Source organism: Aphanomyces astaci (assembly GCF_000520075.1).
Source record: "Aphanomyces astaci strain APO3 unplaced genomic scaffold supercont1.8, whole genome shotgun sequence".
Taxonomy (NCBI): domain Eukaryota; phylum Oomycota; class Saprolegniomycetes; order Saprolegniales; family Verrucalvaceae; genus Aphanomyces; species Aphanomyces astaci.
The window spans coordinates 60,027-74,738 of record NW_009798271.1 but is presented as its reverse complement, the minus strand read 5'-3'; the positions used below and the strand labels follow the sequence as shown (position 1 = coordinate 74,738).

Here is a 14,712-nt window from a genome sequence, read left to right as displayed (position 1 = left end):
GACGAGAGTGTACCGTACAGCGTCATGAGAGTGTACCGTACAGCGTCATGAGAGTGTACCGTATATTGTTAAGAGAGTGTACCGTATATTGTAATGAGAGTGTACCGTATATTGTAATGAGAGTGTACCGAACATCGTCATGGGACAGCATCACAAGCAAACCACATATGGGTGGTTTAATATATATATATGTATATATTATATACATATATTAATACATAATACTTATTCTAAACTACTACTAACGTTACGTAGTACATGTAGTAGTAGCAATATTTAAAATATAATAATTATTCAATATAATTATTTTGAAATTTGATTTGTTTTTCTAACGTTACATACATTCCCCACTCACAGCAAACAACAACGTGTGGACCACAAGAGTGTATGTTTTATCTTGTGAAATAGATTGCTAGTCCTGTGTGTGTCGTGACCGCAACTTTCGTTCTCATGCACTTTGCACAGTCCCCGCAGTGTCACATTTTTTCTGGACGACGTCGCACGGTTCGTTGGATTTAGTCGACGACACCTGGACACTCGTTTGAACCTACATACAGCCAACAACCTCAGAGTAATTACTTTATTCCCATGTGATATTATGCACATAAGAACAACACCATCGCACCACTTTTATCACGGCTTTGAGCTGTCGTCGGGCATTGAACAATGTGATTTTGGCCACCGTATTGGTTAATGGAACGAACTTGGTCTATATAGAAAAAAAAACACAAAAGTCGACAACATTTCTTAATCCCATCGTGTATATATATATATATATATATATATATAATATATATAATATTTTCATCACGAACGAAGAAGAGTCGACGTACATTGTCCAACAACCCGTCATCGCATATCCACGCATGCGCCACGAGGTCGGATACCGTCGCCCTATCGCAGCCACCCGTTCCTCGTCACATATACACATCTCACCGTTTCAATCGATGATCTCTCAAACCTCGCGGTTGGATCCACCATCAATGCACTTGATATGAACGCCTTCGCATCGCTCGAGATGTGGTCCCAATATGGAGACTCAAACTCCACTTTGCCTCTTTTGATGCGCCGGAACGAGTCGAACCCGCTGCGGCCGTGGAACGGCAGGTACCCGCACAGCAGCACAAACGCGACCACGCCCACGCTCCATACATCGGCAGGCTTGTCATAGTGGCGCTTGTCGTCCCCGCTGTCGTGTACGCATAGTTGGGAGGTCACGACTTCTGGGGCTGCGTACCTACACTGGATTAGGACAAGGCGATTCTGTCCATATCTTTATATATATATATATATATATTGATTTTCACTCCTGTATATATATATATATATTTCTTCGTACTCGATACCCGCCAGGAGCTCGTGCCGGGTTTGCCCAAAGTTTGTCAGTTTGATCGATGGTGGCTCGTCGTTGTTGCCGCCTTGCAACCAAATGTTTTCCGCCTGATACGCATATAGAAAACATTATATTTCAATCCTACTCTGTCTAATCCAATATATATATATATTGTCGACGCACAGTCAAGTTGGAATGCACAACGTCCACGGTGTGACACTTCTGCACGGCATGCAACAACGACGTGACGATGTGCACGGCGTCGATTTCATTGTATCCGTCCTACAAGTCAATGACTACACTCAAACCAATATATATATATATATATGCAAATCAATTTTCTCTCAATATATATATATATATATATTTGTACATTGGCCACAATGCGATTGAACAAGAGGTCGTCGCCACCACTCTCTTGCATGTCTTGTTCGACTACATACACCTCGTCCATTTCGTAAAACACATCGCGGACGGGCGCCACCTCTGGCAGGTGCTGCTTGAGCCTCGTGAGCACCGCCACGTGTGTGCTGGTAGTCGGGCCACCTGTTGTGAACTTTTTTAATGCGAAGACGCGGCCAGTGGCGGTGCACACGCACGTCGACTGATCCACTTCCGAGTATTTCGAGGCAAATGTCGTCCAGAGTTTGAACGACACGGCCGCTTTGACCGACAGCGCCGCCGTCCGGAACCGTTGTTTGGCAGGCGACGGTTTTGGTTCGACTTGGTTAAGAGGAACGATGGTTGGCTAAGAGATACATAGATTAATTCACCGTGTCCAAATAGAATTATAGGAGCCATCAATATATATATATATATATTTATGTATTTATATCGTGTCCAAATGTAATTATATTTATTGATATCATGTTCAAATATAATTATATATATTGATACCGATGTGATCCACGCGTGCTGAAGCAGCTCCTTGGCACTGCGCCTGTCGGCCAATAACAGTTAGCATGACAATATACAATCAATCATATCATATGAACCATATAATAATACTACTAAGTATGCTATTATATGGACGTATGTAGTATACCTGCGTCGAGGGTTGGTCACGAGCATGCTACATATAAAGTCCTTGGCATCTTTCGAAATGTGCTGCCAGTATGGCTCGTCAAACTGCACGTGTCCAGTCTTAATAGCTTGGAACAGTTCGACTTGAGTGGGGCCGTGAAAGGGTAAATAGCCGCCGAGGAGGACAAACACCAGCACCCCCACACTCCAAATATCCACCTCCACGCCATACGGACACCCGCCGCCATCCCCTGCGTCGATATTGTCGAGAACTTCTGGAGCAATGTAGCTATTAATTATACCTAGTGATTAGCATATGGCAATATTGAACAGTATCGCATACTCGTATGAGCCGCACACAAGCGTCACGTCCGCGTCCGCTCGAGTTGCCATCCCAAAGTTGGTCAATTTCACACAAGTGTCGGCAGAGTACACGCCAGCGGTGACGACCACACTCTCGAGCTACAACCACCACAACGTTCAGTATACAGTATAAGGAAGAAAGAATCTCAAGGATTTAAAATATAATATATATATATATTATTGCACCTTGATATTAGGAAAAATACTCCCCAGGATTTAGAATTTAAAAATATATATATATTATAATTTTATCAAGGTACTGTGATATCTAATATATATAATCATAGTACCTTGATATTACGATGGATAATACCCTTGTCGTGGCAATGCTCGACGGCTTTTAATACCCTCGTCATGATCTGTCGGGCCTCTTGTTCGTCCGGACAGCCCTACACACAACAATACTTTCAATATATATATATATATATATATATATATATTCTATATTTCCTTCAACTGATATGAATATATCTACGACTTATACCCTCCACATAAATTAATATCTATATATTTCTTACAAAAAAGAAAAACATTCGACTACAGCGACGACAACATGTCGTATCTACATCGCTTTTACTTCCTACAACTTTGACCTATATATATATATATATAAGTCCAGCCCAAGATAAACACTTACTCTGTCGACCACTCGCTCAAAGAGGTCTGTAGCGTTGGGGACGTGTTCTATGGCGACGCAGTACTCGTAGCAGTCCGAGTAGAACGCATGCAAGTTTGCAATGTTCCCGTGATAGGTCAGCTGCCTGAGGATGTCCACATGCGCATGCAAGTCGACTTCGTCTTCGAATGCCATCATCTCTTTCGAGTAAAATGTCAGGTAAACGTCCACTCCCGACGCTGTCGCATATCGTCGGGCGGTGACGCCGCCGCTGTCGTGCAAACTCATATCCTGGCGATGATGGTCGGCCATGTCATATGCCGCCAGGAAGGCGTCCATTGTCAGCGTTTCGTGTCGCTTGTTGATGGCGACTTCGTCCGGGATAACGATCTGAGACATGGGAAGGGTTGGTGGTGGCATACAAAAGTGGTTTTTTAACGCCAGCGTCGCCTGCACCTGATGGAAGAATCGGCCGACAATTACATGGTACTGTATCTCATGTTTCAAATATGTCATTGTAGTACCGTCATGGCGGCGGCCTTGAACTTGCGTCGCGCGGCTCCACCAGCAGTCTCGATTGCATTCGATGAGTCAGATGTGACGATGTTCTAGTACGAACATGAGTACTGTAGGCAGATTCCATATGCACCGACAACACGCTGATTTTGATATAAATATATATATATACACGTACTTTGGGAACATGTTGTAGCCACGGATGCTGCAACAAGGCATCGAGTGTCGCACTATCGTATACATGGCATTACTATGTTGTAGTAGTAGTGGTAGTAGTAGTAGTAGTAGTAGTAGTAGTAGTAGTAGTAGTAGTAGTAGTAGTAGTAGTAGAAGCAGTAGTAGATTTTGTTGTGTTTATTCTAAACTGGAGCGACATGGCCAAATGGACAGACGAAAGAATCGGCAGAAGGATTTAGCCAATCAGATTTCAGGAAACCATCCTCAAAGTCAAATTAGTGTGTGACTTCAATTAGTGTGATTCCCATCACATACAAATTGATCGATAGATTGGGCGATTCCGCACAAAAGGCGTCCAAATTTTGGGTAAAAGGACAATAATATATACACAGTACCGTTGGGTTGGGTCCACTGTGAGCATGTTCGATATAAAGCGCTTGGCAGGGGCAGACACGTCAGGCATGTCGAGGATGCCCGCTTGAATTGCGTCAAAGAGGTCGGTTTGGGTGGATCCAGAGAACGGAAAGACGCCGCTTAGGAGGACGTAAGCCACCACACCAAGCGACCACACGTCCACTTGGGGTCCGTACGAGGCGAGGGGCGGCTGCAAGTTGGCCAGAATTTCTGGTGCCATATAACTATTTGGACATAAGTTCAAAAACGAGGACAAAATGCTCCAAATTTTAGCCAAAATGGACAAAAATTGACACCAAATCGCATGGCCTTACTCTGGGGATCCGCAGACAGCAGTCATGGCGTTGTCGTCTGAAGTTGACACCGCCAACCCAAAGTTCGATAGCTTCAAGCAAGTTGGATCGTCGGAACATGGCATCCACACGCTCTCTGGCTGCGCAAGAACAACATCATGATGAGATGTGAATAGTTGAACAATTTGTGGTGGGGCAAGGGAAGCCTGCTTGCCTTGAGGTTGCGATGGACCATTCCCAATGCATGGCAGTCTCGCACTGTTTCGAGCAGCACCTTGATCAACGCCTTGGCTTCGTCTTCACTGAATCGACCCTTCGACGATGGATGACTTGGTGAATCGGCAACATCGCCCATCACACGCGTACCTTTCTGAGTAGAACGTCGAACAAGTCGTCGCCTTCTTCGAGATCGCACACCACATAGCACAGTCCGTCCTCAACGTTGATGTCATGTACGTTGATGAGATTCGGGTGGTTGATCGGAAGCAGCGTGTTCAACTCGACGCGCAACGCGTTGAGGCGGTGCACGTCCATCAGCGCCGTGTCGTAGATCTTCATGGCAAACCGACGCGACGTCGCCTTGTGCAGGACCTGGCATACGATCTTAGCCGGCTCCTTCGAGATGACATGCTCCATCGTGTACTCGTCCATGTTGCTTGCTACTGGCCTTGTCTAGTGTTATGGCACGACTGCAGCGAATTTGGATTAGCCAATCACATGTAAAGCGATCTTGCGATTCGAAAAAAGGCACGGAAAGGGCAACCTGCGTCTTGTTGCCTTATTTAATATTATTTAATTCTAATAACTCTATGAAAATTCAAGTGAATAATTATTCATTCAAGTATTGTGCTTTCGAGTGAAATGTCGTGGTTTCTCGTTGGAACTTAAATCGATTTGATTGGCTACTTCAGATGAGCTCAAAATTATTAGCCAATCAAAATCATCTCAATGAAATTCAACAACCAATCAGATCGATTGTGGATCGGTTTGGTCGGCGATTCCCAAATTTGTATCAAATCGACAATACCTACTACTACTTCGAAGTAAATGAATCCCACAACACACTAAGTTCTGCCAATAACTACCGGTATTCTCACGTTGTTTACATTACGCTGCATCAGTTTATAGACAGAGCAAAGCAGCAACGTCGCCGAGCAGAGTGTTCTTCCGTAGTGGAGTTGGTCGTCGCCGCCGCCACGAATGGACACATTGGCATGGTCAAGTACCTCCATGTGCACGGACGGGTTGCTTGCAATGCCGATGTCATGAATGTATGTATATGCGGCGAAGGGAGATTTGGACATTGTGCGGTGGCTGAATGTGGACGGTGCTGTCCGATGTTGCACCAGTGTTGACATGAATCGAGCGGCCGCCGCGGGGTTTGCAGACGTGGTGCAGTACTTGCATCTACACCTTCTGACAATGTGCTCTGTGCAGGCCATGGCGGCAGCGTGGCGGCAGCGGTGCACAATGGACATTTGGTGGTTGTGAAGGTTATACTGACCAACGAGCACATACAGGCCGCCAACAAACATGCTGACAACAGCGTGGTCGAGTATTTGGACACTAATCGATGCAAGAGCGGCAAGCAAATGGTATCGATCCCACTATCTTGACTCGGAACCCCCCGCCAAGCGCAAACGATAACAACAGTTCATGCAGTTACCGAAATGCTGAGTAGAAAATACAGGTGATTTAAGGTATTCATTTATTTTGCTAATCTTACAGGATGCAAGCTTCGCATACACGTGTCCTTTGCTCCACATGAATACGTTTCAAAAGTTGCCATGGCAAGTGTGCATCCCACGAACGACAGCACTCGTGATACTCACCCACCCTTTCATAGAATCGCCGTACAAAACGTCAGCATCCTGTCTCAGCACGCGTTAGAAATCAGGACAATCACACACCAAGTCCACGCTCTATCGGCATTGCCTTGAAGGGGGGGTTGAACGACGAAGAAGGAAATAACTTACAATATATGTTAGTATGCAAACACTGCACGGACATGCCAGTACCGAACGCCAATAGGTAGTGTAGCCCATACTGAACACTATGCTGAATGCCGAATTGCGATCACAGCATGCCAAAGTCGTGGACAAAGTACTTATGCTGACTGCTCTATTCATTTGACAGGTCAAATCACTAAACTACAACTTTACGTTCCATCCCCTATGCAGCAGCGTGATGGTTGTGATCGTCCTGATGCTCGTGTTTGGCTACCACTGCTGCTGCAATGGCTGGTGACGTTGCCGAGTCAAAGCCATCGAGCAACGTGCCAGCGAAAAGGAGGAGGAAGAACACGCACTCGGAATTTTTGCCCACAACGTACGGTAGGACCAAGTTTCGGATGCCACCAAAGCCTAGAACTGTGATGGCGGCGCCCATGAATTGGCTGTATCCCGTGGAAAGTTCCACCAGACAACCCAGCCCGAGAAACGACAACGCCACGGCACCCAACGTGGCTACCGCTTTGACCTTGGACTTTTTGATCTTCTTGAACGTCGCGTCTTCCGAGTCAAAGGTCAGGGCGCCAAGCGACAGCAGAGACACCTGCATGACGCCAGTGGTCGCGTACACAGCACGAGTGGCGTGGTGCGTGGCGTACTGGCCCATGCCAAACAGCGACAGCGCGGCTTGAAGGAACGGCACCATCAATGAGTTCGTGGATACAAACCAGCGACTGGGACGATTCCAAACAATGATGGTCTCAAATTAGGACAATTCCCAGTTTCAAGTCGAACTTTATGGAGTGATTTTGCAAATTACTACTAGTACTGGCTTTGTTTATTGACAGTACAATAGTGAATCCATCCCCCCGTTGCTGCGTGCTGCGGTGAAAGTACTCTTGTGGATACCGAGCATTCTTTAAGCATTGCCAGTCAATGGACAAGTACGCAGCACGCTAGAGGGCTTCGTGCGCAGCCAGTATCTGCGTGTATACTGCGAGCTCCAGTGAAAACATGGGGGTAGTGACATACGAGGGGGTGATATATTGATGAGATTGCTGTAGCCACAACTACTGTATGGGCCTTAAACTTGTGGATGCCGAGCTGGAGGGAGTATTAGCATTGTACATAAGTGTAGACAACATCTAAAACTCCAATCTTGATAGTACTACTATATGTCTTGAATCGCATACTAATCAAGCTCATGAATAAGCCACAGTCAGATTGGTCTACCGTTTCAAGCAGTTAGTACGATCACTTGTCAATGTAGCTATATTTGCGTTGAGGCTGCCATAAAGTAGTGAAGAAGGTTCAACTCAGTAGTGTGCGTTGGAACTTGTTTTGGGTAGTGTAGTGTAATACAAGGCTAGACGCATGCTGCAGTACGAAGTGGGTGTTTGATTGTATGAGGAACAACCGGGACAGACATTTAGTCTGTGATAATCATGCAAGCTATATAACTTATGAGGGGAGCATTCAGCTGAGGGGGGCATAGTACTGTACAGTAGTTGAGGGGGGGCACAGTAGCTGAGGGGAATCATAGTAACTGAGGGGGAGCATAGTAGCTTTGGGGGGGCATAGAAGCTGAGGGTGATTATACTCCGGAGTAGATATGTACGTACTACCCTGGACGATCTCATCACAAGCACGACAAACGACTCCAGCTCATACATCTCAACCCCCACGGTATGTGAAGCGACTTGGTGACCCAAAATCTACTTCATCTCTGGCTACGGTGTGTACTTTTTACCTACATCTTACTGTTATCTATATACAGTCACATACATCAATGGATCCCAGTAGGAACAGTTTTTTGCTGCTAGTAGTACTACGGTAGTACAGTACTGTAGTACTTGTGGAGATGTGCCACGTTAGCTAAATTAGGATTGCTGCTTGATGTGTGGTGCGGCGCCAGCAAAAGGAGTTGTTTGATTTCAAGAAAAAAGAAAATCTACGAAGGGGTTCGAACCAACGACCTTTGCAATTCCAGGCATAACGTAACGTTAGCTTCTCCCAGTGAGCTAATCGTGCCAAGAAGATAGCCAACGAATACTGTATATTAAATAAAGCATTTCATGAGTTCATTTATATGTAAGCGCATTTCAGGTAACTGTAAGACAAATAACTCTGAGCAATAATAATCACATGTGATGCTGAAGTGATCAAAGCACCTTGGGTGTTATTCCATCGCGTAGTACATGCAGGTAGAATGTACTACGCGATGGAACAAGAAGATGGTGTGGATTTCTACAATGTGGCACCATACGTACGGCCCATATCCTCGCTGTGTGTCATATGTAATATCAAAAGTTGTTCATGACGAGCAGTGAATTGTGCAATTTGATCCCGAGAATAGCAGATATAACTTCGATTTGCACTTTTCAAATGTGCAAAAGCGAGGGAGTTGCATAAATGACGGACTTTTATTCAATGCGCAAACATCTCCTATTCATCAATACGTTGATCTAAAGCATCAACAACACGTCCTAATAAATAACTAATGTCTTAACGACAATGTATGGACTATTTTATTTATTTTGTGATTAATGGGATTTGAACTTATTATTCAGAAAATATTTCAGTAAATAGTGGTGAAACTTATCGAGGTAGGCTGGGAAGCAGCGATCCTTTAAAGAAAGCATAAGTCAAAAAATTTAGAAACAGAATTATTTAATCAAGGTCAAAGACTTCCCTATAATTACATTCTGTAACGAAACGTGATCCTAAATCACGGCACGGATTATCTAAAACACTGAATAGCCAGAACGAGCAAGTGTACTACTACTTAATGTTAGTAGTTAATATCCAACAGCACTGACGCACACTGCGGGTCGATTTGCGGGGCTGATACTTCATTGGGGAGGCTGAGAAGTTCTTCGACACAAATCACAAGCCGGCTATTCGTGGTCGGGGCCTCCGAGTGTAGTGGCGAGAGGTGGTATGTTGGTGTTGCTGCAAATGTCATTTCGCACGATGTAAATAACGAATTTAGGTGATCCAATGACCCCCTTAGCACGTGCTCTTGCTTGTCGATTTGGTTCAGTGTCTCGACGTACATGCCAGGAAGAAACGTCGGCAGTGTGATCTGTCCCCCGTACACAGTTAACACGACACGGTACACCGACCGACTGGAAGCGTCTACATCGCGAAGAGCCCACAAATTGCACACACCGTTTAAAGTGCCCGACTGCACCGTGATGTTGGTGGCGACGGCATCCCACGTCGGAACGTCGTTGACCGCGTGCACTGTCACAGGCAACGTCGACGTGAAAGTTACGACTTGGCCATCCCGACACGAGAGCTGTAGCTTGTCTTGGCCGGCAAAGTTCACGCCAGGCTGGTAAAAAAGGCGGCGGGGGGTATCGACTACCACTTGCTTGACGCGATTGGTAAAGTTGGTTGGGCCATCCACACTCAGCCAGCCGGTTTTCACAGAGGCCACGACAGTAATACCCCTCGGACGAGGAGGATACTTGATGAAAGATGTTAGCTCTGTCACCAAGTCTTCTTGAACACCAACATGGACCGCTGAAAACGATGCACACTCGGCAGGATGATTGATCGATGGCGGGATGGGCACGTTCAACGTGACCTGCACAGGCGGATCAACCGATCCGAACGGTCGCGCCGTCACAACGACAAGGTCCGATAGGAGATCGAACGCTGTCGCAGAACTATTACTAGGGGTGTACATGAGTTGGCGGAGGAAGGTAGGTGCCTCGTGAACCGAACACACGACGACATTCCTCGGTGGATTGCTGGATGCAAAGAACACGGTACCAACTGTGGCCATCGCGGTCACTTCTACGGCGTACGAGTTGGAGAACAAGGCAAACTGGGCGTCCGCTGCCGACAGCGTCACAGGCGGAAGCAGCGTCGCAGACGAAGTCGAAAGAGGAGCAGCGACATGAAAAGTAGAGTTGGACCAGTGCAGTTCCAAAGCATCTGCCACGGGCTCGACGAGAATCCACACGTGTCGGAAAGCCTCGGCGGTTACATTGACGACCCCGCACGTTGTGACTTGAACCGCGTGGATGGCCAGGGTGTCCACTCCCGCAAAATTCGGGTTTGGTAGGTAGACGACGTCGTCCATATCCACGCCAAGCACTGGGTCGTTGCTGAGCAACTCTAGGTGCGGAGTATTAAACATATCTACATTTGGCGGTCTAGGACGGACCAAGTCGTTTTGCCTGGTCAGCATACGTCCCGACTGTGTGATCATCGTCACCACCAGCGTCGACGAACATGTGGAGGGCGTTGTGGGTGAAAAATGCACGTGAAACAGCCCTGTGAACATCAGCGCGGTGTCTTCCACAGCTCGTAAGTTGGACGACAAACGGGAAGCGGATGTGATTTCTGGAGGCAGCAGCACCAGCGGCACGTCCACTTGGACTTGGAGGGGGGCTGTGGCGGCGGTAGCATCATCATGTAGCCCCCCGATTCGAAACGTGAGCGTGTCGGGGCCATAGTAAGACGCCGGTGCCGTGTAGTAAAGACCATGGAGCGCCTGTTGCAAGTTGTCTAGCGAACTCGCGACAACCAGCGTCCGCCCGCCGGCCAGCGACCCGACCGTGTACTGTACGCGGTACCGCGTAGCCAGGTCCCACGCCAACCACCCAATCTTGGCGTCCAAGTGCATTTCGATCGGCTGATCCTGTCCATTCGTTGTCGCAATTATGTCGACCAGTTCTAATTCAATGCGGAGCGACTGCCCTGGACGGACGGTCAACGATGGAGCCGCCTGGCTTCCGGCATAGCGTAACCGAGGCGCTGCCTTGATTGGCCCGGCGGTTTTGTGATTTTGCCTTGACTGTACGACCTCTGCGTGGTCTAGTGGCCATTGGAATGCCCTGGGGGGTTGGTTGTCCACGGATAATGTGAGTGCCATCACGTCGACGGCGGCAATCAATTCGGCTGTGACAGTGTACAAACCACGCGGCTCCACCCGAAATCGCATGGGACTGGCACTCGTGTACGTAATTGTCCAGGACGTTGTCGATATATGCGACACAGTGTCCATTACTACCCCATCGTCCACACGATGCTGCCATCCCCACTGTGCATCCGTGGTATTCACCAGTACATCGTTTGCAAACAATTGATAAGCACGGGTCGGCGGTGGCACCACAAGCTGAATCTCTGGGCGCACGACAACGATCCCGTTGTTGCCTTCTGGCGGAACGTTCGCCGAATGATCCACTAGAGCATTCGACCACAGCATCACGGCTGGCACGTCATCGTTCAGAAACTGCAACGTGCACACGTTTGCATTATGGCACCCTGCTACAATCGGAAGCGCCCACGCTTGAACACTAGCGGATGGGGTCACAGTGGACGCCACCGTCCCGTTGCTCTTCCACCATTGGACCACGGGCACCGATACAATAGACGTACCAGCGATGCCCTGCACTTGAAAGGTCGACGTAAACGCATCCCCACCATCCATTTTGACCACAACAATAGCGTTGGACCCGGTGGCAGCACGAAGCGCCGATTGGATGGCTGCTGGGGATGCTGCGATTGACAAGACGACCGTGCGTGGGTTGCTGCCGACGCTCCACACCATGGTTCCGTCGGTGGGTTGTACGAGCGCTGCTGGAATGGGAAAGCGAAACGAGACGGTTTGAAATTGCGGAAAAGTTGCCGCCCCACATCGGGTTTGCACTTCGGTAAATGTTGCTTCGAGTCCAGCGCCTGTGACAGGGTACGCGATGGGTTGTGTGACACAGGATACGTCGTGAAACAGCACTGTGAGCTGGAACTGACCAGTCACGGGACCGGTTCCTCGAGGCACGATCGATAGCACGACCACCGACGGATTGAAAATTGGGGAGATTGTAACTTGGGTCACTTGACGTTGCCGCGATTTGAACGCTGTCGCAGGAGTCGGAAACGCCGTCAGTTGAACTAACGTAGTGGACGCCACCTGCGACGTGGCGACGGTCGCGTCTGGCACGACCACTGGCAACCCATCTACTGAAAATGGATGGCGAGCAGCGGAGTTGGACGGGGTGGTTGGGACAGAGGACGATCGACGAGTAGGTACGATCACTTGGAGAGACGCTGTCACATGTAAAGACTGTAGAGCCCCGCACCCGCCATTGTCCGACACTGTGATGGTCAATGTGGCGTTGGTCGATCCGCACACCAAGACCTGTGGAAGGAACTGGTTGAGAGAGGCCATGGTGCCTTCAAGCTGCACTTTGGACGCCACAACGTGGGTCGAGTTGGTGAAACTCGAGGCGATACCTCCTCCACTAGTTAAATCCGTCGCTGAGATGACGTTTCCTACGGCTTGGATGCGATCTACGGTCATCAACGCAGCGCCAAGAGGTACGATGTCTAGGACGACAGACATGTGGCCCCCGTACGGCACTTCATTCACGTCGATGTCGTCGATGGAGATGGACGATGGAAGGCGTGCGCAAGAATAATTGGAATTCTTGACGGCAACTAGAAGCATCGAAGGGGGAATATGTGACAGCGTGGGTGGGTCGTTCACCGCCGCGACGGACACGGGCCAATCCAGTGTGACGGCTTGCAGATCCAACGTCATGGGTTGCGACGCGGTGCACGATGATGTCAACAACGGCGTGGACAACAAGGTAGATTCAATCGCTTCAACATGGATGGACTCGAGAGACTGTTGAGGATGCATGCACAATGTCGACGTGCCATCACCCGCCCAATCAAAGTTGTAGTCGCGGTCCGGCTGGTAGGTCAAGCTGCGTAGGATGTCGTTGGCCGTGGCGAGCGTGGCTTCAAATAACAACATGGGTGTACGAACTGGGGTCGTGGAAGGAGTGGGTTGGGTGGTGGCATCTGAGGAATGCCCGTCGCAGACAACGTTCGCGCGATTCCAAGAGGTGAAAGGAACACTGAACGAACCATGCTTGGCCGCGATCTATGTGAATGTTGGACGAATCATAGTGGTGGACAAACAATTCATTTCAAGCTGGGTGTACCAGGACGTAGACGGGTGTGGTCGGGGCGTCGGTGGACGAGAGTTGGATGCTAGACACGGCGATCGATGTATCTTCTGTACATGACAAGTACGCATCAACCTAATATGGGCGTTGGTGACCGCTGTTCATATTGGATGGATGGACTTGCCGGAAGGAACTCTAGATGCGAGGAGGTTGCATGATGCATCCATGTTGCAAGGAACACCACAAGCGCCAGTCCTCGCATGGCCCGAGGCGGCCGCAGCATTGCGAGAGGTATCGTTTGGTGGAAGAACGTGAGATCCCCTAACCCGCTTTGAATTAATTCGTACTTATTTACTGTTAATTAAGCTTAGCTCGTTAGTTCGCTGTTGTAGCATTCTATTAATAGTACTATTAATAGTAGTATGGTGCACGTCATCTATAAACTACCAATTTTTCACAATTTTTTCTGACTTCTATTTCATATTCATTGCTCAAAATTTCAGCAAATTGAGACGTAGAATCGATAGATCTCAATGTGGTGAAGAAATTCTACGTCTCAGATTCAAATTTGGTGATGAATTGGTCCAGAAATAGAACCTAGTTATATTACATGGGCGCAGATAGATTGTAATTGTGAAAATCTTACGTCATATTAATACATACTTCGAAGTATATGTACTACTTCCTCCGTTCCGTTTTACTTGCATTAGTATCTTAGTTGAAGTGGTACAGTCGGTGGACATAATTGTGCACTGATACAGCATACAACGGTACCCCGTTTAGCACTTTCGTGTTATATAGGGTTACTGTAACGTTAACCTTAAATACCAAGGACTTACGAAACATCCGGTTAATTAACCAAATACCTCAGACGGCCTACAATGTACTCAGACCAGTTTTTTATTCGATCTGAGAGTGGAATTGAAAAAAGTGTTGCTCTGTTTTAACAGCAAAATGCTGTCTGAAAATGTAAATATCTGCGATTCATGATTCTGGTAACATTAGTCTGCGAAGCCGAAAAAACGTCTTCGCACATCTGAGTGTGCCTCAGATCACACGAAAATCGGATCTGAAATTTGTCAGAGTACTGATCTGAGGA

At 47.7% G+C, this 14,712-nt stretch overlaps 3 protein-coding genes across 10 annotated transcripts; 1 reads left to right on the top strand and 2 right to left on the bottom strand.

The window, feature by feature from the left end:
* Positions 1 to 369: 369 nt before the first annotated feature.
* Positions 370 to 5,428, bottom strand: H257_04531 (CAMK protein kinase). 8 transcript variants are annotated; one of them, XM_009829084.1, is made up of 18 exons: positions 5,102 to 5,428; positions 4,950 to 5,048; positions 4,757 to 4,875; positions 4,424 to 4,666; positions 4,030 to 4,081; positions 3,860 to 3,943; positions 3,357 to 3,791; positions 3,010 to 3,108; positions 2,700 to 2,818; positions 2,379 to 2,645; positions 2,231 to 2,273; positions 1,707 to 2,081; positions 1,517 to 1,615; positions 1,340 to 1,440; positions 962 to 1,237; positions 834 to 894; positions 626 to 709; positions 370 to 547 (listed from the first exon to the last, which is right to left on the bottom strand). In XM_009829084.1, exons 1-18 carry the CDS (start codon positions 5,384 to 5,386, stop codon positions 449 to 451), a joined length of 2,940 nt encoding a protein of 979 aa, XP_009827386.1. In that variant the 5' UTR covers positions 5,387 to 5,428; the 3' UTR covers positions 370 to 448. The 8 variants fall into 8 exon arrangements, with proteins under 8 accessions (XP_009827386.1, XP_009827388.1, XP_009827392.1 ...); XM_009829086.1 differs by having other exon boundaries at positions 834 to 1,237; XM_009829090.1 differs by having other exon boundaries at positions 370 to 709.
* Positions 5,429 to 6,827: 1,399 nt separating this feature from the next.
* Positions 6,828 to 7,422, top strand: H257_04530 (hypothetical protein). The gene has a single exon (XM_009829083.1). The coding sequence runs from the start codon at positions 6,972 to 6,974 to the stop codon at positions 7,374 to 7,376; it is 405 nt and encodes a 134-aa protein (XP_009827385.1). The 5' UTR covers positions 6,828 to 6,971; the 3' UTR covers positions 7,377 to 7,422.
* A 2,021-nt stretch (positions 7,423 to 9,443) lies between these two features.
* H257_04529 (hypothetical protein) lies at positions 9,444 to 13,927 on the bottom strand. Its single transcript, XM_009829082.1, has 3 exons — positions 13,798 to 13,927; positions 13,650 to 13,748; positions 9,444 to 13,588 (listed from the first exon to the last, which is right to left on the bottom strand). Exons 1-3 carry the CDS (start codon positions 13,894 to 13,896, stop codon positions 9,476 to 9,478), a joined length of 4,311 nt encoding a protein of 1,436 aa, XP_009827384.1. The 5' UTR covers positions 13,897 to 13,927; the 3' UTR covers positions 9,444 to 9,475.
* Between the last annotated feature and the right edge of the window lie 785 nt (positions 13,928 to 14,712).

Bases quoted from the DNA above. Each gene is read 5' to 3' on its own strand.
- H257_04531 (XM_009829084.1), bottom strand. From the start codon at position 5,386: ATGGACGAGTACACGATGGAGCATGTCATCTCGAAGGAGCCGGCTAAG. The intron at 3,109-3,356 runs GTAAGTGTTTAT...TGTTGTGTGTAG, and splicing joins TTGAGCGAGTGGTCGACAGA to GGCTGTCCGGACGAACAAGA. The intron at 895-961 runs GTTTGAGAGATC...TGGCTGCGATAG, and splicing joins ATGGTGGATCCAACCGCGAG to GGCGACGGTATCCGACCTCG.
- H257_04530 (XM_009829083.1), top strand. From the start codon at position 6,972: ATGGCTGGTGACGTTGCCGAGTCAAAGCCATCGAGCAACGTGCCAGCG.
- H257_04529 (XM_009829082.1), bottom strand. From the start codon at position 13,896: ATGCTGCGGCCGCCTCGGGCCATGCGAGGACTGGCGCTTGTGGTGTTC. The intron at 13,749-13,797 runs GCAAGTCCATCC...CGCCCATATTAG, and splicing joins CGCATCTAGAGTTCCTTCCG to GTTGATGCGTACTTGTCATG. The intron at 13,589-13,649 runs GTACACCCAGCT...ACATTCACATAG, and splicing joins CCACACCCGTCTACGTCCTG to ATCGCGGCCAAGCATGGTTC.